This window comes from Trichoderma reesei, assembly GCF_000167675.1.
Source record: "Trichoderma reesei QM6a unplaced genomic scaffold TRIREscaffold_12, whole genome shotgun sequence".
NCBI lineage: Eukaryota > Fungi > Ascomycota > Sordariomycetes > Hypocreales > Hypocreaceae > Trichoderma > Trichoderma reesei.
The window spans coordinates 372,938-399,671 of record NW_006711159.1 but is presented as its reverse complement, the minus strand read 5'-3'; the positions used below and the strand labels follow the sequence as shown (position 1 = coordinate 399,671).

At 53.5% G+C, this 26,734-nt stretch overlaps 7 protein-coding genes across 7 annotated transcripts; 2 read left to right on the top strand and 5 right to left on the bottom strand.

Moving 5' to 3' along the window:
- Positions 1–10,561: 10,561 nt before the first annotated feature.
- TRIREDRAFT_63419 (uncharacterized protein) lies at positions 10,562–12,200 on the bottom strand (the record flags this gene model as incomplete). Its single annotated transcript, XM_006966230.1, has 5 exons — positions 10,562–11,077; positions 11,143–11,561; positions 11,619–11,696; positions 11,761–11,862; positions 11,945–12,200. The coding sequence occupies 5 exons, from the start codon at positions 12,198–12,200 to the stop codon at positions 10,562–10,564; spliced, it is 1,371 nt and encodes a 456-aa protein (XP_006966292.1).
- A 428-nt stretch (positions 12,201–12,628) lies between these two features.
- On the top strand, positions 12,629–13,741 carry TRIREDRAFT_63869 (uncharacterized protein; the record flags this gene model as incomplete). Its single annotated transcript, XM_006966329.1, has 3 exons — positions 12,629–12,733; positions 12,789–13,003; positions 13,114–13,741. 3 exons carry the CDS (start codon positions 12,629–12,631, stop codon positions 13,739–13,741), a joined length of 948 nt encoding a protein of 315 aa, XP_006966391.1.
- A 70-nt stretch (positions 13,742–13,811) lies between these two features.
- Positions 13,812–14,919, bottom strand: TRIREDRAFT_63507 (uncharacterized protein; the record flags this gene model as incomplete). Its single annotated transcript, XM_006966229.1, has 3 exons — positions 13,812–14,290; positions 14,354–14,765; positions 14,824–14,919. The coding sequence occupies 3 exons, from the start codon at positions 14,917–14,919 to the stop codon at positions 13,812–13,814; spliced, it is 987 nt and encodes a 328-aa protein (XP_006966291.1).
- Positions 14,920–15,701: 782 nt separating this feature from the next.
- TRIREDRAFT_122410 (exocyst, sec10 subunit) lies at positions 15,702–18,315 on the top strand (the record flags this gene model as incomplete). Its single annotated transcript, XM_006966328.1, has 2 exons — positions 15,702–15,897; positions 15,977–18,315. The coding sequence occupies 2 exons, from the start codon at positions 15,702–15,704 to the stop codon at positions 18,313–18,315; spliced, it is 2,535 nt and encodes an 844-aa protein (XP_006966390.1).
- A 134-nt stretch (positions 18,316–18,449) lies between these two features.
- TRIREDRAFT_71649 (uncharacterized protein) lies at positions 18,450–20,177 on the bottom strand (the record flags this gene model as incomplete). Its single annotated transcript, XM_006966228.1, has 5 exons — positions 20,126–20,177; positions 19,909–19,987; positions 19,696–19,798; positions 19,299–19,623; positions 18,450–19,152 (listed from the first exon to the last, which is right to left on the bottom strand). Exons 1-5 carry the CDS (start codon positions 20,170–20,172, stop codon positions 18,450–18,452), a joined length of 1,257 nt encoding a protein of 418 aa, XP_006966290.1. The 5' UTR covers positions 20,173–20,177.
- A 701-nt stretch (positions 20,178–20,878) lies between these two features.
- TRIREDRAFT_63416 (uncharacterized protein) lies at positions 20,879–21,638 on the bottom strand (the record flags this gene model as incomplete). Its single annotated transcript, XM_006966227.1, has 3 exons — positions 20,879–21,235; positions 21,317–21,435; positions 21,506–21,638. 3 exons carry the CDS (start codon positions 21,636–21,638, stop codon positions 20,879–20,881), a joined length of 609 nt encoding a protein of 202 aa, XP_006966289.1.
- A 2,698-nt stretch (positions 21,639–24,336) lies between these two features.
- Positions 24,337–26,614, bottom strand: TRIREDRAFT_22590 (uncharacterized protein; the record flags this gene model as incomplete). Its single annotated transcript, XM_006966150.1, has 2 exons — positions 24,337–25,780; positions 25,875–26,614. 2 exons carry the CDS (start codon positions 26,612–26,614, stop codon positions 24,337–24,339), a joined length of 2,184 nt encoding a protein of 727 aa, XP_006966212.1.
- Between the last annotated feature and the right edge of the window lie 120 nt (positions 26,615–26,734).

Here is a 26,734-nt window from a genome sequence, read left to right as displayed (position 1 = left end):
GAAGCGCATTGAGGGGCCTCCTCCACCTCCACCTCCCTCAAAGCCACGACACGGCCATGTACAGGTACCGCTCGCCGAGACGGGCAAGAGGGCGGTCGTCGCACGAGGTGAAGAGCACGAGCGGCGTGCTGGTTCCGGCAAGGTCACGGATACGGCGCCCTGGGCGTTGCCAGGCATGCGGCACGAGGTATCGTGGCGACGGGGAATACCTGACGCATCGTACCTAGGTACCTACCTTATGCGAGAAGGAATTGGGTTCGTCCGGTCACAAGCGAAGCCAGAGTTCGAGGCATCCGATGCAGTACAGTACCTACTAATCAAGGCACGTATCGTAATAAAACTTCAGCCCGCAATCATGCCAGCCACGGCATGTTCACCAGGTCACAACAACGCTGAAAACAATGCTGCTAACCTCCAGGTCGCCTTGGTCCAACTGCCCAAGGTACTGTACCCTACCTACTGCTACTACTGCTGCTAGTATGTAGGTAATACTGCCTACATGTAGTATCGCTGCTACTAATACTACTACTACCTCGTCCCATACATACCTACCACACGACCTGATCCTTGGGCCCACGCGCGCATCGGCATGTTGTATCGATTCAGACCCAGCCCAACTGCAGCGGCACTGCTCGACGACCGCTGTGGGTGTACCTGCTCGCGATGCTACTGGGCGCGGCTCCCTCCTGTGTCCTCGTTCCGGTGCGGCGACCAATCTCGCGGCTCTGCCCTCGACAGACCCGGGCCCTGGCTATAACACTGGATGGAGGGCACCCCAAAAAGTAACATGGCTTGCAGCATTATTATGTATTACGAGCCCAGCTTTCGGTCTGAATGGGTGCACCACACCGCATGCACGGGCGGTATGAAGTACATGGATCTATTGAGCCAGAGCTGCCATATGACCAGCTTTTCTATATTGCGGCTGCATACATGTATACAAGCATCCAACCCGTGGACGCGGAGAGCTGCGAACGTCGTCACTGTCCCGTCACTCAGGTTGCAACATGCACGCGAAGAAGCAATGTGGACAGCCTCCTGTCGCCATGGCCATGTCATCCTCACCTCTGGGCAAATGCAAAGCTCTCATTTCATATTACTACTACTACCTACAGTACCCCGTCTCCTGTGTCAAGAGATTGGCAAAGGCACAGTGCAGCCGCCCACGCGTCGAACACGCAAGGCATGCAATTGCTCCATACCCGAGCCGATGAGGTGCGAGCACGACTTGGGAAGAACAAGAAAAAAAAAAGCCACCGGCTCGAATTGATGCAACCAGACTAATTTACAACGTTTCCCGCATCGGCCCCAGGGTTGGCACAGACGAAGACGGCCGTTGCTCGTGTCTCGTCTGGCGTTGCGTATTACTATCTGGCGCTTGTCTGATAGGGAATCGGATACTACAGGGCTCTTCCATGCCTTGACCTAGTATTGCCTCTTATCACTGCGTGGGCTATGGAGTATTATTCGACCTACGTGCTGTAGAAATTCCAAGGCTTCGTGATGGATATATACTGTACTCGAGTGTCCTCCATCATATTGATTTCATCCACATATACCTACCTAGTTCTTCTCACAAACCCCGCAGACATACACAGCCCTCCCGTGTAAGCGGCGCATAGAGGCCTTCTGGTCGTGAGCACTTCACCTCAGTCTTCTCCCATTCTACTAGCTGTGGAGTTTCGAGGATTCCGCCGCCCAACTCCCATCCGGACAGGGGTCTTGCGCCGTTGACTCGCAAAAGCGCTGCCTGCTTGCCCTGCTGCCACCGTTTGTGTATAGTACATGTACCGTCGAGAGACACCATGGCGGCCTGTATGCACGCCAGCTTCTCGGCTCGCTTGCTGCGAGTGCGATTGGCGATCTGCATCGTTTTCACCGCTGGAAGAGAAGACTACGAGGATGTACATACCTAGTGGTAGTAGTAGCAAGTTGGTAGGCATATTTCTCCCTACCTAGGTACTTTACTTACTACTACCTACCTAGTAGCTACCTAAGGTAGTAGCTCCTAGAGGACGTATGCAGTTTCAGAGAGGAGATAACTCGTTACAACAGAAAGCACGCGATTCACATGAGAATGCCAGACTGGAAATTGGCCCGAAACCTCCCATTACGGGCCCGGTGGCTCGGTCAGGGCAGCGCCTCAAGCTAACAAAAAAGCTCTCAGGGTTAATTTAGAGTCGTCGAATCCATTGATGCCCAAGGTCCCATGTCCAGGTAAGATTTTTTTTTTCTCTCTCTTCATCTCTTGGCCGCGATATCGTGCTCGCCCAGGAATGGATGGAGTCAAGGTCAGCTGCCCTGCTATTACGGGACAGCATCCTTGTCGTCGTCGACGGTAGTCGGTCGTCGCCCTGCTTGATGTGAACAAGGCAAAGCTGCTGCAGAGGGAAAATCTTACAAGTCCACCGTGATGCTACCTTGGATGCTAAGCTTGTAGGAGTAATAAGTACCTACCTTCTATACTGCATCAAACGTCCCCGTAAGCCCTTGCGAGTGCCACAGCTGCCGCAAGATAAGAGACCGGCGGCTATGTGCGAGCTGCGTTGTATGTATGTCTGTTGATGTGAGGAGGAGCAGGACAGTGCCTCATCCTCGGGACCAATGTAGTACTTACACCGCCAGATAATGGCTGAAGACAACGAGACAAAACAGGTTCAATCTGAGTACGCCCACAAGAGATCGGACCGGTAGTACTTCTACTAGTAAAGCCTCCACTGAGATCGGTATTGGGTCCCCTGGTGTTGTCTGAGGGAGAGAGTTTGTCATTTTGACCTGCCACATGGCGTGAAAGAGCATAAGGTAGGCAGTGGTGCGAACAGAGACAGTGGACGCTGTCAGCCGCTGATCAAAGAGTCGAGACCTTGACAATGTCTCGCTCCATTCATTTTTTGTGTTGATTTTTCCTTTTGTTACCGACCTTTGCTCGTATGTACTTTGCTTTTTCAAGCTCCAATCTCACCTTGCCGCTGCCGCATGTGTGGGCATCCGGAGGTGGGCCTGGGGCGGGAGACAAGCAGAGAGAGAGAAAAAAAAATTCTAACCCTATCCCTGCAGCCTCCCCCTCCTCCCATCTTGCAACCAAAGAACATTGATGCTTGGGAGAGCAGGGTGACAGGACGGGGCCGTGTGTGGCTCCTCTCATGGAGCTCCGTATCACCTCGTGCATACTGTAGACTTGTCCACGGCATGGCTCTCAGCCTTGGAAACGCCAAAAACCATGCTTGATGGCATGGAGAGCTTGGTCGCCAAGCTACAACTCTTCCTTCGCGGTGAAGCGAACAGACTTCAGTAGATCTCACACGCTCATGAGGCGTATAGAGAATAACACGAGTGTGTACCATGTATGCACCACAACGAAGCTGGCAGAAAACTCTTCTTCCCCCTCGAACTTTTCCACTAGAGCTGACTATTACTCGTACCTCTCACAAGATTTTCGCCGCTTGGTACATATTCATGGTGAGCAAAGGGGCGAATAGCCAGCGACCGGACCTGAGAAGACTTCATAAGGGCAGAGTTGATGGTTGCGACTCCTGGGCCGTGACGAGCTCTGATTCGCCATCCCGCTGGTGGCGGCTGGCTTCGAGTAAGTGCAAAGGCCGAGGCTTTCATGATCGTCCGTGGGCCAAGGGAAGGACCACAAGCTGCCCAGACAGGGGCCCTGGTGGAATATTTCGCCGCAACCGAACATTCCTATCCTTCGGCCCCGGCTCGGGGAGAAGGCCAGGCATGGCGTCCAACCACCTAGATCCCCATTATCCACACAAGGCACCGCCATTGACGATTGCAGGTGTTGAGGATACGATATGGTGGATTAATGGCCAAACTCGTACTGCTTCTTAGAATTAGTAATAGGAGCTGGATGCTATGGGAAAACGCTTACGCGGTCGAGAAGCCTGCGCCTGCAACGCTCCTCGGAAAGCCCCATTATCAATGCTAAGACTCCAGATTCTCTAGCTCTAGTTCTCCAGATTAGCTTGCGAAAAAGCTGGAGTACGCTAATCTTGGTAGGGGTTCTGGAGAAGAAGACGAACAGAATATTCCCCGACCTCAACTGAACCTGGAACTCTGCTGTTCTCAAGGCCTATGCAGGAGGTAGCGGCTGGCACAAAGCTTGTCGACGCCCGCTCGAGCTCCAACAATGAGGTCCAGAAATTCTCGCAATTTCCAAGCTAGATGAACCGGACTGTGTGGTGAAGCTGACATTTCATCTAAGTTCTCGTACGCAATCATAATTACCATCTGAGGAACACCACCCGTTCTAGGTAGCTGTGGCTGCTGGTCCCCTGTTTTCCTGCGCCTTCGAGGCTTCAGCCACCAAAGGAAAGGCCGTTTGCCGCCATCCCAGAATCCGACTTCTCCCGTTCCCGTCAAGGACCGTCGACCGCGCCAAAGGAGGGCGCCGCGGCAGCTCTACCTTTGGCTGTGGCTTTGTGGCTTCTCGCTTTCGTCTCATTCCCCTTTGATGTCCATTCCCCCTTTCCCTATGATGACGAAGAACCAAGAGCATCAGAAGCAGGTGGGGAAGACAAACTCAAAAGAAGTCGTCTTCAGCTAAGGGTTCGGCACAGAGTTCACATTACCATATCGATGGTAAAAGAGCGGTGGTGCTGGCCAACCTTGAGCTTTCGATCTATACCGCTGAATCGATCATTGGAACGTCCCATCGAGATCCGCGAGGAACAGTGCGTGCTGCCGTATGTTGAAGTCCTCTCGACGTTGGCCGTCCCATACAGATCATGCCTATCTGGACCCGTTGGCTCCCGTGGAAGGCCGTCCTGCTGGCGGCACTAATTGCACCTGTTGTAAATCAAGATCGGCATTGTGTGGAGGATCATCACCCTCTGTGGCTGGTGAACCTGAGCCTCGGGTTTGCCATACGCAGCACCCCTGTCGCGGCAGACCCGTCCGCATGGTGCCTTTTGAGTTCTGTATGGGTGGCAATGCCGGCGTCTTCATCAGAGTGTCGAGGTATCATGTACATATCTCGGATACCTTATGAAAGTGCGCCAGTCCTGACAGTGATTTGCCTATTAGTAGTTAAGGTACAGGAAATGCTTTGGACGATCAAAAACTGATTGATTGATGAAATTGAACTTTCGGTTCCAGTTTCTACCACAACGTTCAGGCGGCTTATGTAACGCGGTAAGGCAGGTAGCACCTACGTCGTGAGCACGTTCCGTCGTTTATACACTCTGAGGAAAGAGCAGCTGAAGTTGCTGCCGAAACATGCATTGGCCTTGATATCCAGGCCAAGCTGGTCAAGCATCTCGATTCTTTTTCTTGATACCTACTACCTCTTCAAGTCAACCCCTGCCTCGAACAAGCATTTCTCAGCCCCAAAGAGCAATCCTTCGGCTCCAACTATTACGTCTTCGTACACACTTGTATATTATGCTTTGCAAGGGCCTCCATCTTACACTTCATTACGCACTAGTACCTGGGTGACACCATTACAACGGTTACAGCTTCGTCATGAAAAAAACCGGCTGGGAGTCCTTCTTGATTCATTCTCTCCTTCGTCCGTACCCCCCTACTCACATCTGATTTGTCTGCCTGGACACCGCTTCGACACGGGCTCCCCCTCTCAAACAGACACCTAATGGTGATGCAAGCGATATGTAGCCACAAGGGAGCTACTGGAATCCGGATGCATGCTCCCATCTGATTGTGACTCCAAAGGCCACTGCCACGAACTTTGCGCGGCCAATCACGCCTTGCCCTCCTCGACGCGGCATCATACGGTCAAGCAGACGCTTGCTGAGAAGCTTCCTTGCTTTGGGAATAACCTCTGGGCGGCCAAGTCACCACTGCAGTCGTCAACGGCCTATCAAGCTGCATCGTGGTGGGATGGCTAGCGTACAGCCCCCTGGCTATGCGGCACCGAAGCCTGTTTCCCCCACAATTCACGACGCCCCGGCTTCTCCCCAGCACTCCCGCCAGGGATCCACGAGTCGAACCAGTGTGCAGCCGTCAGGGATGTTAACGGCTGCCTTGAGGACGTTGATAACGGCAGCTGCGTCCTTCTCATTCAACCAGCTACTATGTGTTAGGTATGTTTCATCAACCAACACCTGATCACAGAGCTGCAGCTATAGCGCGGTGGCAAACATCTGCGGCTGCTTCCAGCTCGAGGAGTTAAGGTCACTGAAAGTCAGCGCAGCAGAAGACCCCGCTGGGCGAGGAGCTTCCTGATGCTCGATACAACCCTGCTACGCTCACTTGGAAAAAGTTCCGAAAGCTGAACATCTCGCCGTTTGACTTGATACTGTGGTTGCCATTGCACCCTGTACCCCGATCGTTCCGATGCCTGGTCGATACAACATGATGGAGGACGTTTCCTACAGCTCCTCGGTTCCTTTACTTGCAATATTGACATTCAGCACAAGCACAAGGTCGAATGCTGCTCATGCACACAGTAGGATTCCACGGGATATGAATCGTGAAATGTTGAAAGAGGGGCAACTGGCCAGAAGCGATTGGAAGCGCCCCGCAGGATGGCTCTCTATCGCGGCACAGACTCCATGAAAGGGGGGCGTACGAGTGGTCGGACATGCAAGACAGAATGGCACCACGCCCTCTGCCGGGACATTGAACGGACGAGACCTTGAGGAATTGCTACATCTAGTACGTGTATGTATGCAACCACAAGGCCTACACCCTCCCCGCACAGCTTCTACTGCAGCAAGATGCCTGCTCGACCCGCCTCTTCCTTGCCCCACTGCCAGCACTGAAGAACCTCGTCGAGTGAGAGGGGGCATTGCAGGATTTTTGGACAGGCTGGGAAGCTTCACCTGCGGAGCGAAGGTTACTCGTGCTGACACGATTCGCTAATATGGCATACGAGAGGTAGCAGCAGTACGAGACATCATGGCCCAACACCATCATGTCAACACCATGGCTCCAAAGGGCTGGCGCACCTCCAAGGTACAGCCACCTTGTCATGTGAGCTAATTCAGGACCCGATACTATGTCGCTTCGTCAAACAGAGAGGCAAATATACGGAATGCGGCCAGCTGTAATGCATATTCCATCGTCTGCCGCACATCCCTGGCTCTCTCATCTTGATGCCGCTGGGCCGTTGACTGCCTAGGTACTACTGGTATATACTACGATATACACTTTAGCTTATATTGACCAAGCACTTCGTACAGTAAAGACGGCCCCGAAGCTGTTGCGCTTTGCCAGCACACAATTTTCCTTCATCACATTTCACATCTCGGTTCTGGTTTTCCAGATCCCTGTTGTTCAAGGACAGAGATGGGGCCGGTTGACAAGTGATATCGGTTGCATGAGGTCCAATGGCACCATTCAGACATGTCACTGTGAATTTACCTTTTGTCACAAGAGTGTCTACCAAGGTACGAGCGAGGAAGCTACGGCAACTGTGTGTGCGCCGCCCGGCTCGGCCGCGATCCCCGTTCCGTACCTACCTTCATGAAAAGAGCTGGCTGGAATGGAGCAGAGTGACGGTCCATTGCTAGCTGACTCGGCGATAGACTATCCCCTTCCCCTTGGGCCTGCGTTGGCTCTGTCAATATCAATTGGCTTGGGAGCACATCACGCATTGTCATCTCACGAGGTATCTACCTATTCACGGAATAGGTAGGTAAGTAGGTAGTATCCCGGCCTCGGCGACGGAACAAAAGCTTTCAAGGTCCGCTCTTCCCTGCATGTCCTCTGTCCACGAGACGAGGCAGCTGCAAACATCCACGGAGGCTTGAATGGAATGTAACCTCCTGGATGTAGATGTGTTACACAAGAGTGCATTAGCCCTTGCATTGTGCAGCCGGTCAGAGCAGAAATATATTAACTGCGGTGTGAAGTTCCCGGGCTATTTGCAAATCCGGGGTGTTTTGTTGCCTATCTTGCTTCATGGTTGTTGCAAGCTAGGCACGGCACCTTATCTCGAACCCCGGCTGCGCTGCATGTTGTGCAGAACGAACATTTGCTCCGCCAGACAGATAACCACCCAGCTAGGGGAGAAGAAGGGGGGAAAGGGATTACTACAAAAGAATTACTACGCTGCAAGGGTGGCTTTTCTTTTGCTTGTTATCTCCCTCCTGCTTGATCCGTGCTTGAGGGAGGGAGGGATACGACCAAAGGAGAGGTAGCAGGAGCAAAACCTGTTTTTGATGCCCTAGGAATCAGTCTCGATACTTGCTCAACTTTCATGTCTCCTCACGGCGAACCCCGTGTCAAATTTTCAAAATTGCTATACCGGTAATATGTGATACTCCTTGGACTTGGTATGCAAGATTTGTACTTATACCTTCACACCGGGGAGCTCCCGGGTGTGGGAAGCTTGGGGAGAGGTCAATTTCTATTGATGAAAGCGCAGAACCAAGCTTTTTTGAGTTCTTTGCCTTTTCCCCTTTCTTTCATCGTGTCGTGGCAGATTGGCAGAGCCTTTGCTCCTCTCCTCTTTCTGCGTCATGACCTTGAAGGGTCGCATAAGCCTTGTAATTGCTGCGTAGGTTTTCGAACTCCAATATGTATCTTGGAAGAGGCTGAAAGATCTGCCTCTTGCGTGTTCATCTATGGATATGCTGGGAGCGTTATATGCAGTGGTCTTCCATGGCACAAGGAGAGGGGGGGGCAGCTCTTTGAGTGCCGCAGACGAGGTACAGGTACTGATTAGTATTCGGACCTCACAGTCGTATGGTAAGGTAAGGTAAGGTAGGTAAGGTAAGGTATGGTGCAATAGCAGCTTCATCACCAGACAAATTCGACGAATGGGCTTCCTGAGGTGTGATGTGCTCAAGCCCAGAATCGCGCCTCACTATCCTCGGATAAGGAAGAGGGCTTGAACGAGGTTCGCTTCTCTTTTTTTTTCGGCCCCTAACTCGCTTCTTCTGCTGTCTCCTATCCCGTCATTGAGCAATTGATCTTGTACAAGTCGCGGCGTAAAATCTCACGCCAACGTGCTCTCCCTACCGAGCTCTCAATTGCTTGCAGAAAGTAAGATCGAACTAGAATCAACAGAAACGGTGGCGAAAAAAAGGACGTTGTTTTGCTTTCGGTGGGGGTACATGCGAGAGAAATGGCTGGCATGCGAGAGAGGAGAGAGAGAGAGACAATGAGGAGATAACTGTGCGGGTGAGTGGCTTGTGGAGTGGCTTGAGATTACGATGCGAAACGGACGATGGATGGATGGCTTGGGTTGCTGTGAAGCTGAACGTCTGTAACAGTGCTGCTGCTTTTCCATTCTTGATATCAATGGCTTTTTCATTTGCGTTTTCTGTGATGCGGTCGTTGAAATGGAGGGGGAAAAAGTCGAATGATGTCGTGAGTTGAGGTCGGGTGGTTCATATCTTTGCCGGGCAATATCAAGTCATGCAAGAGGTGAGTATTGCTCATCCATACCTTGAGTCCATGAGACAATGCACATGGATTGGTAAGTATGAATACATGGGCAGGTATCTGGCGCTGGCCCTTGGCTTTTTTTGGCTTGCTCTTTTTTTAGCATCACATCTTCAAAACGAGCAATTGCTGGGTCAGAAGTTATTCTCTCTTTTTTTTTACATACATGGCTGAAGTAAGTCCGCCTCCATGCCCTGAACGATGACCGCGACAGCCGAAACCATTCTCGTCCGGGTAACCCAAGCTCCTGTTGCTCGTCCCCAAGAACAGAAAATCATCACGCCATGCATAGCCCTGATAAGTGGGATCTCATGATATCTGACTTAAAAAAAAAAAAAAAAAGAGCGGTGCCTTGATACATTCAGCTCCTAGTATATACCTACGATATTACAATTTGTCGGTGTAGATGATGCGGGATGCCAGACTCCTGTCCTGTCAGTCTCTTGTCCACCAAACCCCCCCTTAGCGTACCTTGACGGGTAGACTCATGTGAAATCGCAGTTCAAGCATATTATGCCATTGAGTAATCGCCAAGTTATGCTTTCCGCTGCATCCATCAAAGGAGAGAAAAAAAAGAAGACAGAGCTTTTTGCTAGCTTTTGGAGCTTCCGAATGCAATGCGCTTCGCCATAGCGTGAGAAAAAAGAGGCACTGTTTCTCGACCAAACATGCAGGGCGCGAAGAGGACTTGCATTATCATGGTTTCGACTGGCACATGGAGGAGGACAAAAAAAAAAAAATAACTGGAACCAGCCAGCTTATCTTGGGGGAATGAAAAAACTTCAGATGCAAGAAAAAAACCGGAGACGGCGCTGGTTTCTCAGACTTTGTTACGGCAGTCCGGCTTCAACGCCTCCTTTTGTCGTCATGGCGGCGCCCACCAACAAGCCGTCCTCCTTGGCAAGATAAGGTTCATATCCGCGTCTCTCCCCCCCTCCTTTGTTCTCATCCTCTTTTGCGGCTGCCGATCTGTAGACCACAGGTACCTCGCTCCGTGCGGGCATCGACGTGAGCCCTGTATCGAGTACGAGTACGAGGGTACGTCGTCGTCGTCGTCGTCTTCTTCTTCTTCCTCTCGTTGCAGCCTAAGCAGTGTATGAGGCGTTTTGCACCCTTGCGTACTGTAGGGCCGGTTGCGTTCCAGAGACCCGACACTCTGGAAACGGTGGTGTTTTTCAAGGGGGAATAATAATCGGTCCTAGGATCGCGGAGCAAAGGCGACTTCTGACGGGAGACGGAAGCTCGCGCAAAACATTCGCTTCGCGGGAGCCACGTCCCTGACCTCGTGGATGAGCACCTGGCCGTCCTTTTCCGCGTCACCCGGCGTGAGAAGCACCCCAATCTCCTTGTAGATGCGCTGGCAGATGTCGTCCAGGGGAGTCGCGTCGTCCGCCTTGACGGCGAAGCAATGGACGTGGATGAGCGGGAGCTTCGCCTCGGTGTGGGGGGCGAAAAGCTTCTCGTGGCCCTCGTACAGACCGCGGAAGTTGTGCAGGAACTCAATTGCAGAGGCAGGAAGGTTCATCACAAAGTGTGAGACCGTGGGAGGGACGGGGATCCGGATGGGTTCCGGACGGGGGCCTGGGGCGTTCCTTGATGCTTTCTGAGGGATGACGGCGCAGTCTCCCCGGCGGGACGCTTCCAGAACCAGGTCGGTGCCTTTCTTGATGAAGTCATGTCCGTCGTAGTTGAAGGGTTTGACAAATTCCGAGACCTGCATCTTTACGTTAGTCCGGTGAACGATGGTGGATGAGAGAGGGGGAAAGAGTCTTTGCTTACCTTGTTCCGCTTGATCACGTCTGTAAGGTACTTGTAACTCTCGGGGTTCTTGTCGTTTGCCCAGACAAAGACTCCCTTCTTGCCCGCAGGAGCGGCAAACGGCCCAATGCCAGCCATGACATCGACAACGACCTCGCCAGGCTTGAACAAGCTGACGATCCGCTGGTGCTCTGTGCCGAGCTTCGTATTCCAGTAAACTTTTGAGTAATCGAATTTGAATGTGCATCCGGCCTCGCTGACTTCGACGAGCATGTCGTCGGGCCCGGCCAAGACCTCGTAGCTGAAGGTTCGGTACTCGCTCTCTGTGCCGACGTTGTCGACCTTGTTGATGACGGTGCGGATGGTGGGGTTCTTGTCCATTATGACCTGAGCAATGATGTGCTTGTAGGGGAGGTATTGGCCCCGGATGTTGAGATGAGCTTTCAAGAGGTGAGCTTGTTTGGACAGGTTATACCAGGATGAAGGGGATGACTCACCAACATGACCAGCGGTGTTGAAGCCAACGGGAATCTCTCCGTGTAATTCTTCTGGCAGAATTGACCTCATGACATCGACTGTTTACACGAGTTAGAACCCATCTTCGTATTACATGCCAGGACGATGTCAAGCATCTCATACGGTAACTCCATAGGTCGTAGCCAATGTGCACATCATAAGGCACAATTTTCAGGTCCCCCAGCTTCGATGCCTCCTGCAGCACGGGGCTCCATGTCTCCGGTACTTGAAAAATATGAGTTAGCATTCGATCTCTCATGATATTGGGAGGAGAAAAGGTCATGTCAACGTGGGAATGTAAACGTACCGTCAGGCTTGATATGCGGCTTCAACACAAGACACTTTTTCCCCTGCGCCGCAAGAGCAGGATCTGGATCCGCAGCACAGACGTCAAACCGATCCAGTGAGAACACTTCCTTGGTCTTCTCAAGCTGCTTGCGGTACTTTGAAATGAGCCTGTTGTCTCGTATTGAAGCCGCAGCCGTCGGCAGCGTTCTGGAAAAGAGCGATCTGTCGAGCACTTTGGCAGCTCTGGCAGCGGCAGGGGCTCGGAAGAGATTCATTAGAACTTGCTTATCCGAATCCTTTCAGAATTCCATATGAGACTCATGATTAGTGATTCGTCTTTGTATGATATGGGTATATCAAGGTGTTTGACCACTTACCTCCATGTCGACTAGAAAAGTGCCCTTTCTTTACAGGTTACTCACTCGTGAGACCGGGGCTTGCAAGGCTGCGGTGGTTGAAATTTTGCGTGCGGAGTACGTACATCGTAGCACCGCCACATCTCTGATTTTCCCAGGGTCCGAGTGGGGCTGGATCTGTGGCGCGAGCTTTGAGTGACAAGGCTGAGATGGTGGTGATGTCACAAATCTATGCTCTCAAAGGCATGTGAACGCGCTTCGATCTTCCACAACTTCAATTCTTCATTTACTATACATGTTTTGTAATGTTGAACTTGACAAGAAGTGCGCGATATTGTCTGAAGAGAATGTCACAGAAGCGAACAATTGACGCCTTCTTTGGACCTCCTCCAAAGCGGTCCCGTAGCGATGTCACCAAAGGAACAATCATTCCGGAAGAGCAAGATGAAACAGTGAGATTCTGCATACCAGACAATATCCTCCCTCACCTCGCTGACAAGCATCCAGATTCTCAAAACTCACCATCCGAATTACCCATTCCCAATTGCCGAACTTCCTGCATCTATAAGCAAAGAGCTGTCATCTCTACCAGCTCGGCCTCCTCGGACCGTCAACAATGAGCCAGACCTAGATCTCCTCTACTTCGAGCCTTATGTGCCGGATTATCTAGCACGCCAGCTTTTCCAGTTCTTACGAGCAGAGTTACCGTTTTACAAGGTAGAGTATCAAATAAGACGAGGGGGTACTGCCACGCAGATACGCACGCCAAGGCAAGTCTTTGTGTACCAACTCAGCGCTGGGCAGGTCATTAGCTAATATGCGGATGCAAAAGATGGACTACAGTCTTTGGTCTTGACGAAACATCAAAGTTCGACAAAGAAGGCGTCGTGGTAGACGCAATGACAGGAGTCAAGGTTTCGTCAGATAGACGTTACGACAAATACCCCCCTCGACCCATCCCTAAATGCCTCGACGACCTTCGCCAGTCCACCGAGGCGGCTACGGGGTGCAAGTTCAACTTTTGCCTGGTCAACTACTACTCTTCGGGTGCGGATAGCATCTCATTCCACAGCGATGACGAAAGGTTCCTTGGCCCGGATCCTGCCATTGCCTCCTTTTCGTTGGGCGCGCGACGGGACTTTCTCATGAAGCATAAACCAGTTGCGGCAGGCCAAGGCGAAACCCCAGCTTCCAAGTCGCCTACGCTGAAGTTCCCCCTGAATAGCGGCGACATGATACTTATGCGAGGCAAGACACAGTCCAACTGGCTTCATTCCATACCGAAGCGCACGGGGAAGAACCAAGAAGACGGGGGCAGAATCAACATTACGTTCAGAAGGGCCATGGTCAAAGGGGGGACGGAAAATTATTACAACTATAATGTCGGGAGTGGTCCCGTGTATCGCTGGGACAAAGCGAGCGGCGCTATGATGCCCTGGAAGCCCTCATCAAAAAGTTAGGAATAATAATACATCGATCTATATGAAAAAAAAAAAATGGACATCTGCAAAGGCTTTTCTTCGAGTTGATCTATTTCCCACGACGCATCTGAGCAGAAGCAAAATTCCTCAGGGCTCGCAGGAACACCTGGTAGCCAAACGTCTCGTTGTCTTGCAGGCAGAAGATCTCAGTCAATCGGATTTGCCATGGCGGATAGCCCGACAGCTCGACGTAAGGGGTGAAGAGGATCAACAGGTCCGGCTCCGGGAGGATGCCCTCTGAGAGTTCGGCATCAATCAGCTCCTGAGAGATGTCTCGCGGGGAAATCTTGCCCCGTTGTGACATGTCCGCAAGGGTTCGCGTGAGGTCGACGATGGATTCTCGGCCGTCCTGGTAAGAGATGAGGTGGAGCTGTAGATGGCCGTGCTTGCTCTCCTCAAGCATTCGCGTGGGGAAGTCGTCTCTGTGGGGAGAGGTGACTGACAGGGTCGGGTGTTCAGCACCAAAATAAAAGGTGAACTTTTGTATGACGGCTTCGTAGACTCGAGGCATGTGCTTCTTCAAGACTCCTGTTATAGCCATGTTAGCTTCTGATGAGACTGAAACATGTTCGCTTCCAGAGATGCGCTTACCTGACTTTTCGTAGATGGAGAGCATGGGAATCTCTGCGCAGGCACACCACGTTGCAAGCTCGGCCGTCTCCTCAATCAGTCGATCGACATCAGTCTTTGCCCTGTGATCCACCTCGGTCTTCAGAATGGCACTGAGATGCTTGGGTTTCTTGTTCAGCCCCTCAACGTCCCGTCGGATGTACTGCGGCGTGGCGTGGTGATAGTAGAGTATCGAGGAGATCTGATAAGCCACGCCGTGCCAGGTCTGCCGCGACTTGATGTATAGGGAGAAGATGCCGTGCATGAGGGCGAAGACGAAGACGAAGACTTGGTTCTTCAGGAAGCGTCTAACTCCAAGCCGGGATCTGCGCTGAACGTGTGCGCCTTTGCTGTTCATGCCGGCCGGTCCATCGTTTGGGGCGGGAAGCGAAGCCTGCGCGCGGTGTCAGAGTTGCTGCCGTTGAGCTGGGACTGCCGCAAGATGCCCGTACCTTGAAGATGGCCTGCCTCTGGGCCTCGGTAAGAAGGGCATGGCCATGTCTTTCGTCGGCTCTGTAGGCCTTTGTATCCCGAACAGAGATGGGCATGCTGAATCTCGGCAGCCTCGAAAGACTGACTGACTGAGTGAAAGCAGTGGAGTAGGTATTGGGAGCGGAATGCCGTCAATGTAACGATTAGGTGGTTCGCCGCAGGTATGTAGGATGTAAAGTAGTAGTAGTACCTAGTAGGTAGGTAGGTAGGTAGGTCGGTCGGTAGATGTTGGCCTGAAGGAAGACGACACAAAGCTGCGCACCGGTGAATTGTGGCAGCTGCCGCTATGGCGAATCGAGGCGGGAGACTGACGACGTGTCCATGCAGCAGAAGTGCTGGGGAGGGAGAAGAAGGTTGGGGGAAGAGAGGCGAAGCAGATGAGCTGCTGCTTGTCTCTGGGCGAAACAAATTAGCACCAAGCGCCCAGTAATAATAGCTTGTAAGCCTGATTTTGGCGGGATTTGCATGTGTCCTCTCTCCTGAGTGGCCGCACCAGCCACGACATTGTGTGGCGCAGTCGGCAGGTCTGTTGGAAAGCAGTGGCGTGGCGGGGCTTCAGGCATCATACCTAGTAGTACCTTAGCCTCTAGACAGCTTCTAGTACTGTACATACAGCAACTGGAGGTCACGTCTTAGGGGACAATTCAGCAGTGAAGCAACTGACGGGCGTTTTTCGCGACGACGCAACGCGGCACCTCTGGCCTCGGCGGGATTGTCGCACGACTGAGCGCGGCAGATGCACCTCGACTGACTGAAGCATCACGGCACATCGCATCTCCCTCGACAGACGACATACATGTAGCCCGCTGATGCGCCTTCGCCCTGCCGCTTGCCAACCATGGACCGGTCCAGCGGGCCCAAGAGCATCTTCCCCAAGGGCCCCAACTTCACCCTCGAGGACTTTTCCAACAAGGACTTCATAGTCAGGGACTTTGTTGACAGTCTGGCCGAGAGTGCTATGCCCTCTGCCCGTCGCTCGGGACCGTCACAATCCACCACCTTTGACCCGAAGCCGCTGATCAGGAGCTTTGAAAGTATGGCATGCGATGCGACGCCCGGGGCGAGGGGGCCGGAACAGAAATGGGAGCGTTGGCTGACTGAAAGCTTTCGCAGATGCCTTGTCTCAGCTTGCCGTCCTTGGGGATGAGCTTCAGGAGAAGGAGTCCGAACTCCTTTCCCAAGTGCGCCGGGCCGAAATACAGCACGACCAGACCCTCGATACCCTCGGCCGGAAACTCGACGAAACCATGGAATCGTTCGAAGCTCTGGACATATCATTAAACCCAAACGGCACCAACGGCGCGGACGGAAAGGCCGATAGTGGAGGCAACATTGCCGTGCAGATTGGAGAGAAGCTGGACGACCTGGACAAGAAGAGGAGGAGAGCACAGGACACCATCTTCCTGATCAATTGCTGGACAGAGCTCAGCGAGACCGGCCTGCTGTCGTCGCTGGAAGACATTAGGCGGCAAGGCGGCGCAGAGAACAAGGTGCGGTGCGCCGTCATTGCCCGTCAACTCATGAGAATCAGCCAACAGCTCGACCCGCTGGCCTGGGGAACACGCAACGGCAACAGGGCCAGCATAGCCAGTTTCGCCACGTTGACCAACAGGGCGCGGAACACGCGAGAGATCCTCGAAAAGTTTTGCGAGACGCTGGAGCAGGATCTGCTGCAGCAGTTCAACAACAGCTACAGGCGGCAGAACTTCAACGACATGAGGGAGTGCGCAAAGGTGCTGTACGATTTCAACGGAGGCGCCAGTGTCATTGCCATCTTTGTCAACCAGCATCAGTTCTTCATCGACAGGGATCAGCTGATGAGCGACGAGATGGCAGCCGACGGGGAGATGTGGGAGGCTTTGGCCGACCCGGATGCGGAGCCGCCTGGGATCGAGCCCAGTCTGCAATCGCTCATTGACGAGGTCAAGATTGTGATGCAAGAGGAGTCGTTTATCATCAAGCGGGCGTTCCCGTACTACGAGACGGTGCTGATCAAGTTCATTCAGCGCGTGTTCCAGCAGTCTATACAGCAGCGGCTAGAAAAGGTCCTCGACAAGGCCGAATCGGTCTCTACTCTGGCCTTTCTCCGGTCATTACACTCGTCAAGAAGCTACATCGGCTCCCTGGTGGAAGACTTGAAGATGCACGGCTTGACTGAACACCCAGAACCTTGCTCGGCGCAGATTGCACAGGCCTTGGACCAGCAGCTGGACGAGCTCTTCGTCCCCTTCCTCGTTGGAAGTGTCTATATCGACCGGGAAAAGAAGAGCCTGGAGGAGTTGTACGGCTCTCTGCTCTTCAAGTTTAACCTCTTCCACTCGAGGCGGAAGAAGGCGCCGTCTAGCTTCATGGCGTCCCTGGCCCAGCAGGGCACACAGCTCATACAGTCTGCCAAGGACGCCTATCTTGAGCGTCTCGAGTCGTCCGACCTATCGGCCACCCAAAAGGCGATGATGCTGCGGGTTGCCGGCCTCCAGGACAAAGACGATGACAACGAGATTGAAGTATCCGATGAGGACGGGATACTCTCAGTGGCCAACGCCAAGAGGATGCTGAAATGGCTGGCGGAGAGTGTTCAGAGAGTGCTCGAGTTGGGCTCTCAGCTGGATACGCCAAAGGACGTCAACATACTGCTCAACCTGCTGCTCACAAACATGGGCCAGGTCTACATTGAGACTGCGCTGGACGCAGCACACTATCAAGCCACCCTGCTGGAGAACTCCAAGACGGAGCCGGACATGTCATATCTACCGCCGATCCGGGCTGGTGTGACGATATCGGGCCTCATGGAACGCTTCATCAGCACGGTGCTCATCCGACTCGCCGAGTCCAACACGACGGTGCGCAAGAGCATGGAGGCGCAGAAGAAGATGGCCATTGACACCATCGAGAAGAAGACCAACGCCATCATGAAGATCTCCATCGACGTCATCGTCAACTGGGTCATCAAGTCGCTGGGCACGCAGAAGAAGCAGGACTTCCGGCCCAAGGACGGCGAGCTGGAGTCGCTGCAGACGGCGACGTGCCTGCACATCTGCACGTTTCTGGCGCGGGCGAGCCAGCAGGCGATGCAGGCCGTCGACGGGCACAACGCGGACAAGTTCTTCAGCGAGCTGGGCCAGGTGCTGCACGCGCAGCTGTTTGAGCACTTCAAGCGCTTCCAGGTCAACGCGACGGGCGGGCTGATGGTGACGCAGGACATTGCAAAGTACGTGGCGACGCTGCGGGCGTGGCCGCTGGCCAAGGACGTCGAGACGGCGATTGAGATGCTTACGGAGATTGGGTCGCTCTTCATCGTCGGGCCGGAGGCGCTGCGGGAGAAGGTCAGGACGCTGGCCCCCGGATCGAGCTCCGTCAGGGGGAAGCTGAGCAAGGCGGATTTCAAGGCGTTTGTGCAGAAGAGGGACGATTCGGGATCTGCGGGCATACAGGGCATTTTGAGCGGTTTATAATCTATATAGGAGGGGTAAAACTAAGTAATAACGTAGATGCTTTATCCTGTGTCTTGTTCTTTTGATCTTCTCTTCTTTCCTTTAATATCCTTTTTTTTTTTCAATGCGTTCTTCAAAGGTTGATAACTGTCTACCTACAAATCTCTCCTCATGCCCCCCTTTTGCCCCGTATGCTCCTCAATCTTTTCATCCAAAAAGTCAATCAGATCCGCCATGTTTGTAAAGTCCACGAAGCTCGCCCTCTCCTTCTTGTTGAGCAGCGCAGTCTTGTCGTCGCCCATGCCCGGCCCGCACATTTCCTGGACGTGGTGCACGACGAGCTTGAGCGGCAGGGGACAGCGGGCGACGTTGCACATGAAGGTCTCGACGGCCTCCCAGGGGCAGCGGGGGTGGCCGGCGAAGAGGGCCGGGTTGGCGAGGAGGCCGCGGGCGGACATGAAGCCGGCGAGGTTCGTGTTGCTGGGCTTTGGCAGGACTTTTGCTGCTTCTGCTGCTGCTGTGTCTGTATCTGTGTCTGTGTCTGAAGTGAATGTGCTTGTGGGATGATTTTCTTCCTTGAGGGTTAGAGTGGCGAGGTCAGGGGGGACGATGGTGGAAGGAGAAGAAGATGATGTGGGAGAAGAGGTTGCTCGTATTGGGAGGGCGGCGAGATCAAAGACGTCGCCGGAGAGGAGGATGGGGAGCGTGCGGGAGTACTTTTCGGTGAGGATCTCGAGGGCTTCGGTGCGGATGGGGGTGGTGGAGGGGGTGTGGCGGGTGCGAGGGTGGATGGTGATCCAGTCGACGAGGCGGTTCTGGGGGTGACCGATGACGGTGTCGAGGAAGTCCATTGTTCGCCTTGGGAAGGGGTCTACTGTTAGCTAATGTATCGTTTTGAAAGAGGCCAAGCCTGGACAATGTATGAGATGCTTCATTCTCTCTCTCTCATGGCGGTGATTCTCAGATCAGTGATGCATCACCATCTCCATCATCAGAGAACTCACCTCAAATCATCGTGAACGCGAATCTTGACGCTCACGCTCCTGCCCCTCGGACTGTCCACATCCTTCTCCAGCCCGACGGCCCATCCATCCCTCGCGAGATGCTGCCTCGTCTCGACGACCATGTCACGCACCAGCTCGCGCTTGTTCATGAGCGCCGCGCCGAGCGTCTCCGCGCAGGCCCACGACTGGGGGCAGCCGCAGTTGAGGTCCACGCCGGAGACGTAGGGCGCGACGAGGGTCGACGCGCGGGCGAGTTCCAGGGGCACGTTTGCGCCGAACTGGACGATGGTTGGGGGTTGGATGCCGGTTGTTGAGATTGTGAAGTCTGTGGTGGTGATTGTGTGAGCTTTCATGTGAGTGAGAGAGTGTGAGAGAGAAAGAGAGAGAGAAGGCGTACCGCTGTCTCGGGCGAATTGATTCCTGTTAAACTCTTTGGCGAGAATCATGGGCGTCCAGCATAGATCAACGCCATACTTGTGTACGGTTTGGCGAAAGGCGAGCTACATGTAGATTCGAGAAAAAACAATCAGCTTTTTTTCAGTCCCTTTTTAAGTAAACTCATATAAGAGAGAGAAAGAGAGGGCAAGGTAGGTATATGACGAATTCTTACCTTGCTGTAGCGCACCATGGGCGCACAGGCATAGAGAAACCGATCCTCCCTCCTCGCCGCATCAAAGATCTTGAGGGGACTGGGGAGATTTGTCCATTAGCATCTCTTCAGTCACATTGCTTACCCTGCAGCGGTTGATGGAGATTTTTCTTAAGACATGCAAGGGAAACTTGATGTGTCTTGATGTCTGATGAGACGGGGGAAAGAAGAGACTTACTGTGAGGGAGGGATGAGTGCGTCTTCGTCTCTGCTGAGTGAGCCCATGATGCTGGTTGATGAAGTTGGGATGATGTTTTGCGTGTCTATAAGTTTTTGATGAGCGGCGATGATGACATGCCGTGGCGTATGAATCAGCTTTGTTTTTTTTTTTTTCTTTCTTTTTTTCTTCTTTTTTCCCCCCCAGCATCTTGGTTCACTGTCAGGCTAGGACTGCAGCCCCACCGCTTGTATCGACGTTTACATGTACCTTGGGCGCTAAAACTGTATGCTGAATCGAGGCCAAAACGATGTCGACGTCTTTGAAACGGACTGAAACAAATCATATCAGCAAGCATTTATTAGATATCTAGTCTCAACAAGGGGTTCCGTTCATCATCCAAATGCTCGATAAGCCAGATTCACATCTGCTATTCACTGCGTATTTATATGGAATGTAAAATCAAGAGTCATGCTCTTGTGTTGAATCCCGTCTCTCTCTCTCTCTCTCTCTATATATATATATATCTCGCCCGGACCAATTGGTATAATAACAGAAAATGAGGCCAGTCGCAGCAGGGACAAAGACATTATCGTTTTGGCTTTTCTCGGCACGCTGCCTCTCCTCAAAAACAAACAAGACAAGGAAACAAGAGGAAATGAAGAACCAACACCGGAGACCAAACCGTTGACACATCGTACATGTCGACGTATACATATAATTTCACACAACTTCGCCCATCATGGAACCCTCCCCCCTCCTCTAGCATCAAATTTAGACGGCAAACGCAACGGCAGCACCAACAACGGCCAGAGCCATGCCGCCGACGGAGCCAAGAGCGGCGGCAGCGTTGGTGGTGGTCGCAGCAGAAGGAGAGCCAGTGGTAGTGGTGCTGCTGCCGCTGGACTGGGTGGCGGCCGAGGCGGACAGGATGCGGCCGCCAAAGGGTCCGCTGCTGGGGGACTGGTTGGAGCTCTCCTTCTCGGCGGCAGACTTGAACATGGCCAGCGTCTTGTCGGCGTTTGCGTTGACGGCGCCGACCATGCCGGCGCTGCAGTGGTTGCCGACGGTCTGGGAGCAGTAGAACCAGATGGGGGTGGTGTCGTTGACCGTGACCTGGAAGACGTTTTTCTGCAGACACGGAGAGAGTCAGTTTGCTCTTTTTGTCGTTCCACCCAGATACGTGTTCCATCAATGGCGGGGGAGACTCACGTTCTCGCCGGACGAGGTAGGGAAGAAGCCCGAGTAGAAGCCGCCCGAGGCCTTGGGCTGGCACGGCTTTGCAAAGTCGGCAGCAACAACGGAGTGGTTAATGGCGTGGTAATGGAACTCTAGGAAAGGCATTGTTAGTTGATGATGACTTGAACAACGGGCAGAACGAGGGTGTGTTGGTGAGGATACCTAGAACGTCGCCCTTGTCCGCCTTGATGTCGTTGGGGGAGAAGCTGAGGCCGCTCTTGCCGACGTCGACGCGGATCGTCTTTGCGCTGGCGACGGCGGAGAGGGCAGCAACGGCGAGAGTTGAGAAGAGCATCCTGGCGGTTGTTTGTTTGTTTGGTTGTGTTTCGAGAAGATTGTTCAAAGGAAGAGTTGGAAAGGGGTGCAGGAGGATGTCTGTTATAGAAGTTGGAGGTGATACTCGGGTGGATTGTGGTTGTCTGGCTTGGGCGATAGATATGTCAAGCTTCAACCACGGAAGCTGAGGGTGTGATGGGCTTATATGCATCCCAACAAAGAACCCTCCCATTCCTCGTCGTCCCAGCAGCATATAGTAAGCGTCTCCCCATCCCAAGGAGGGCCTGAAGCACAGCATAGCGCCCGATGATTGAAACCCAAGTTCGCGCCTCGTCCGTCCAGGTTCCCGAAACGCTTGCCGGGAAATAAACCAGCCTGCGACTTTGGACTCACGCTACGCAGCACATTGCTCCCCTCCCCCTGATGGGTTCCGTTGTTTCCGTGCTAGATCGAGCTTCATCACAACTTTTGAGTACGGGCGAGACTGAACTTTGGGCAAGTCAGGCGGTAACTGGGGGCTTCACGGAGACGCGCAGGGGGCGTGTGGTTGAGGGCTGGCAAGGCATTGATTGGCCTGGCCGGGCCTGACCAAGCACGCTGACGCCTCGAAGATCTGTTTATAGAAACACCTGGATGCTGCAGTATGTTTTCCGTTTCCCGGAGGAGCTAGAACAGGCACCACGACTAAGCACCTTACCCCGTATATTGCAAGTGAGGGCGGCTGGTGGCATCGACTTGTCGAGTATGTAGTAGTATGTATGTACAAGACAAGCAATGCCCCTGCCAGACTTGTTTCTCCAAGGCCATATGGAGCTGCTAAGGAGGGCCGCTTTGCCCCGATCCGGAGAGCGGCGTCCCAAGTTGAACGTCGCATTGACCATTAAATCGTCCGGAGCCAAGCGGCAACCTCCCTCACCTCCAGCTGAGACGACTGCGATCTCAGATTGGGTGTCTTTGTCTGCATGAAGGGGGTTTCCAAGGGGGGCTTCATGGCGGTGTCTCTTTGGCATTGGGAAGACGGAGGGCTTGGTTGTTGAAAGCAAACTTCACGTTCCATGTGAGAAGCCACCTGTAAGGACTAACACCGCCACCGGGGGGGCCTAGCGGTTGTCTCCTGGGATCTCGTTCGCTCGCTTGCCTGCCTGCTGCTGGAACGTCCAGTGTCTGTCGTGGCTCCAACCAGTAGCCAAAGGGGCATTGAAAAGAGGCTCCGGTGTTGGAGCTCGTCGAGGCTCCGTGTTCCAGGTGTTAGCCGCGGGCATGGGCTCCAGAAGTCTGCACCCGCTCATGCAGCGCCCGTCTATGGAGTCTGATGCGGTAGTACTGTAGTTGGACAGGAAGAAGACTGATGTCATCCAGCTTTCGAGTCTGTGATTGCTATGTCGATCAGCAGTGTTGGGCTCTGGCCTCTTCCCCACGATCTCTTGACTCGACTGGGGAGACGCCCGGTTGGCAGAGCCCAGCAGCTACCTCTCGAACCCCCATCACCACCATGACCGCCATCTCTTCTCACCCGTTTCCCGTTTGTTTCACATCTTGTTTCTCTCCTGTTTTGGGCTTCTCACGCCCGTCAAAGCCAAAGCGCCAAACCCATCGCGCGACGGTCCGTCACCTGCGCTGCTGATACACTTTGCGCCTCGAAATAAATTGCCCCGACTCGGATCCAAGAAGTGCCGGCCCTGGCCAGACTCGGGCTGCAGCATTGGCCCGGCCGCCCTTGGTCGAGGCCTATGGGGGGGGGACCTGAACCCTATCAGACGCCGGCACTTCCCGCCCAAACATAGGAGGAAGAGGCGCCCTCGAAATAGCTGACGGGGGCAGTGACTATGCAGTGGAGGTATTGCCGCTGACCCGACAGGCCGGACGAGAAGAGTTGGAACCAGTTGGAGATGCAAGAGGACGAGGAGAGAAATATGATAATACCTAGCCACGGGAAGAGAAAACGGTCTGGTGGGAGAGATTCAGGATCAGTGCCAAATGCGGGGAGTCGAGACCTCTGAGTGGCTGCAACTGGATCCAATGTTTTAGCGCCTGCTTCACTGCGTGAGACGCCTGGAAGCGGCGCGTTTTAGTGGCCTCGGACACGTTTTGGCGGCACTCGGGAGCGCCATCAAAGGGGCCCGGGCGTCGGCGTTGATGCCTTCATGTTACTGTGCCTGAATGCTGGACAAGCAAACATAAAGGAGCTGATATCAAATAATAGCATCACCACGACAATATGTATACAGCGGTGTCATTGGTATGGCTTGCAAACAGAGACTTGGAAACGATTTTGACTAAGCCCCGTGTTTTAACTCCAATTACTACTCCGGATAAACGCCTTGAAACACCGCCGTTCAATTTCCAGGAGCACCCACCGACTCTCGCAAACTATTGCCTGAGCCATGTGTGCTGCCGACGCATAAGGTAGGAAAAGTCGAGTCTTGCTTATACCAGTATGCGATCAATGCATCCATCATATATCACATCCAATCCAACCGCTGTCGCCTTGTTCTTCTAGTCTTGCTGCTCGTATATACTTCCATTTCTCGTGAATAGAGTATCTAGAAGCAAACGGAGTATACAGCACTTCTATTTCCTGTAATTAGAGTACACATATAGCACTTCTATTTCTGATACATCGAGTATACATAAGAAGAAAAAAGTCTTGCTCTCTAAGGTATAATTCGGGAGTCATGAAACAGCAGTCCCTTACACAAAACCCTCCAAGCAATCATCTACTCGTTAAAACTCTCAGTAGCAAACAAACTATCCGCATCATCCTCCGTCTCCTGAAGTTCCATCCCAACAAGCAGCCGCTCCCTCTCGAGAAAAACCTCTCTAATCCACCTCTTCTCCGCCACCATCCGTCTCGCAAGCTGCGCCTCCCTACCCGCAAACGCTGCCTCCATTCTCCTCCTCAAGCTGTACATGAGCTCCTCCTTCACAGTCCGCTCCTCATCAAGCTTGCTCTGATAATGCTGTAACTGGTCGTCTCTCCACCTCTGCCACGTCCGATGCGCCACGTCCATGCGCTGGCGCAAGGGCAGCATGCTTGCCTGCACCCGTTCCTCTCCCCCGTCGACCTTGTCGGCCCAGAAGCTGCGGAGCTGTGCCAGATAATCTTCCTCCAGTTGGCGCTCCCAGGCTGCTCGAGCAGCGTACTCTTTATCGTATTGGTCCTCTCTGGCCCTGAGCTTGGTCGATAACAGCGAGTCGAGGCTCTCGCGCTCGGCCTGCTGCTTCTCTTTGAGTTGGCCTTTGGCCACTTCGGCTTCCACAGCCAGATCCTTGGTGCTCTCGTCTTGTCTTGCGTCGGCCATGATCTGCTGGAGCTCGTTTAGCCCATTCAGCATCTCGCGCAGCTGCTGATACTTGATCTCAATCTCCTGGCGGCGAACCTGCTCCATCCTGAGCCTCTCCTCCACTTCAGCCTGCCATCGTTCCATCTCCAGCCTTTCCTTCTCCAGTCGTTCAATCTCCAGCCTCAAAGCCTCCTGACGCTCAAATTCTTCAATCTGTGCGAGCATCTCACGTAGCTCTTCTGCTTCCGCCCGCTCGTCCACGAGCCTTTGTGCCCTGCGGGCTTCGGCCGCCTCCTTGATGGCGTGTAGCTGCTCGATCGTGCAGCCGCATGTCCTCCAGCGCAGGCCGCAGACGTAGCAGAACTGAGCACCGCATCTGCACGTCATATGCTGACAGGCCTCTTTGTGTTCCACCAAAGCATGGCAGGAAAAACAATGCTTCCAACCTTCTTCCTCTGCCAGCAGGTTGGTCAGATTGAGGTCCCGATCTTGAGGGCATTCGTCGTTCCCGTGAGCCTGACAGCGACAGATGGTACAGGTGACATGGCCGTGCTCGCAACGGGCCTGACGCCTGGTGAGACTGATACTGCCGGGCTTGATCCAGACGCCGCAGTCGGCGTGGTGGCAGTATACCCGCTCGCTGACGGGAATCTCCCATTCTGACGACCTTTCGTGGAACCTTCTTTTGAGGTCCTCGGGGATGTTCTTGAGAACGGTCTTGAAGGGGATCTGGTTCAAGCAGCATTTTGGCGGCCACTGCTGTTCGGTCTGGACTGCTGCCGATACCAGACGGACGAAACAGGGACGGCAGTAGCTATGGCACGGAGCCTTGACTGTGTCTTTGACGGCAACATCGTCGAGGCACGAAACGCATTCTCTGGTAAGAGGCCGAGGTATGGTCAGCCAGCGGACAAGACAGACTCTGCGAAGGACGTCAAACCGATTACTTAGTAGGCCATCAAAAGACTTACACGAGGGCATTGGCATCCGCAGTCTTGAACAGCTTCGTCTTCCTGAGGACAGCAATGGCTTCCAACGTCTTTGGGTTGGCTGATTTCGGGTCGACTGACTGGATCTGGGCCTCGATCTTGTTTCGAAGAGCCTCTCGCGCATGCCCGGCCGCACTGCTCTCGCCCCCGTCCGGATGATTGCGCTGGAACAAGTTGCGAAGAGCAAACTTTCGACGCTTCTCGATCTTTTCTGCCTTGGTTGGGGCTTCCTGGCCACCGGAGACGGTCGACTCCGGTGCTGGACCTTTGAAGCTGGGCCTTGATGGCTCGGCTGGCGGTCCCTCAGATGGAATGATAATGGGCAGATACGGCTCCTTTCCTTTAGCCTTGTGCTTCTCTTTCGCTGCCAGACGAGCAGCAGCTTCGTCTGCAGCCTCCTTTCTCAAGCGCTGCTCTCCAGCTACCCGACTTTTGACATTCTCGATGGAAGAGAAGACAATGTCAAGGAGAACCTGCGATGTGACGTTGGGCGTTTTTCTGAGAGCCGTGGGAGGTTCGTAGTCTTGCCAATCGACGTCGTCCATGTCACCATCGACTGCATGTGGTTTCTCCGTCGTCACTGGTGGCACAATGTCTTTGTCTTTCCCAGCATCTTGAAGCTTGCCTAGCGCCGTGTACGGGTTCTGGTAGAAGTCGAGACAGTCTTCTGGCCCGAGGGAGGCTGACGTGAGTGTCTTGATCTCGACGGTGGATGTAGCCATCGTGCTCCTTCAGCTATTCTCGAGCACAAGTTGTGATTTGCGTGGCTGATGGTAACTTGGTAAAAGGATTCAAGCCGGACACATGTACACACACCACAGAAAGTTGTAGAGCTGTAGGTA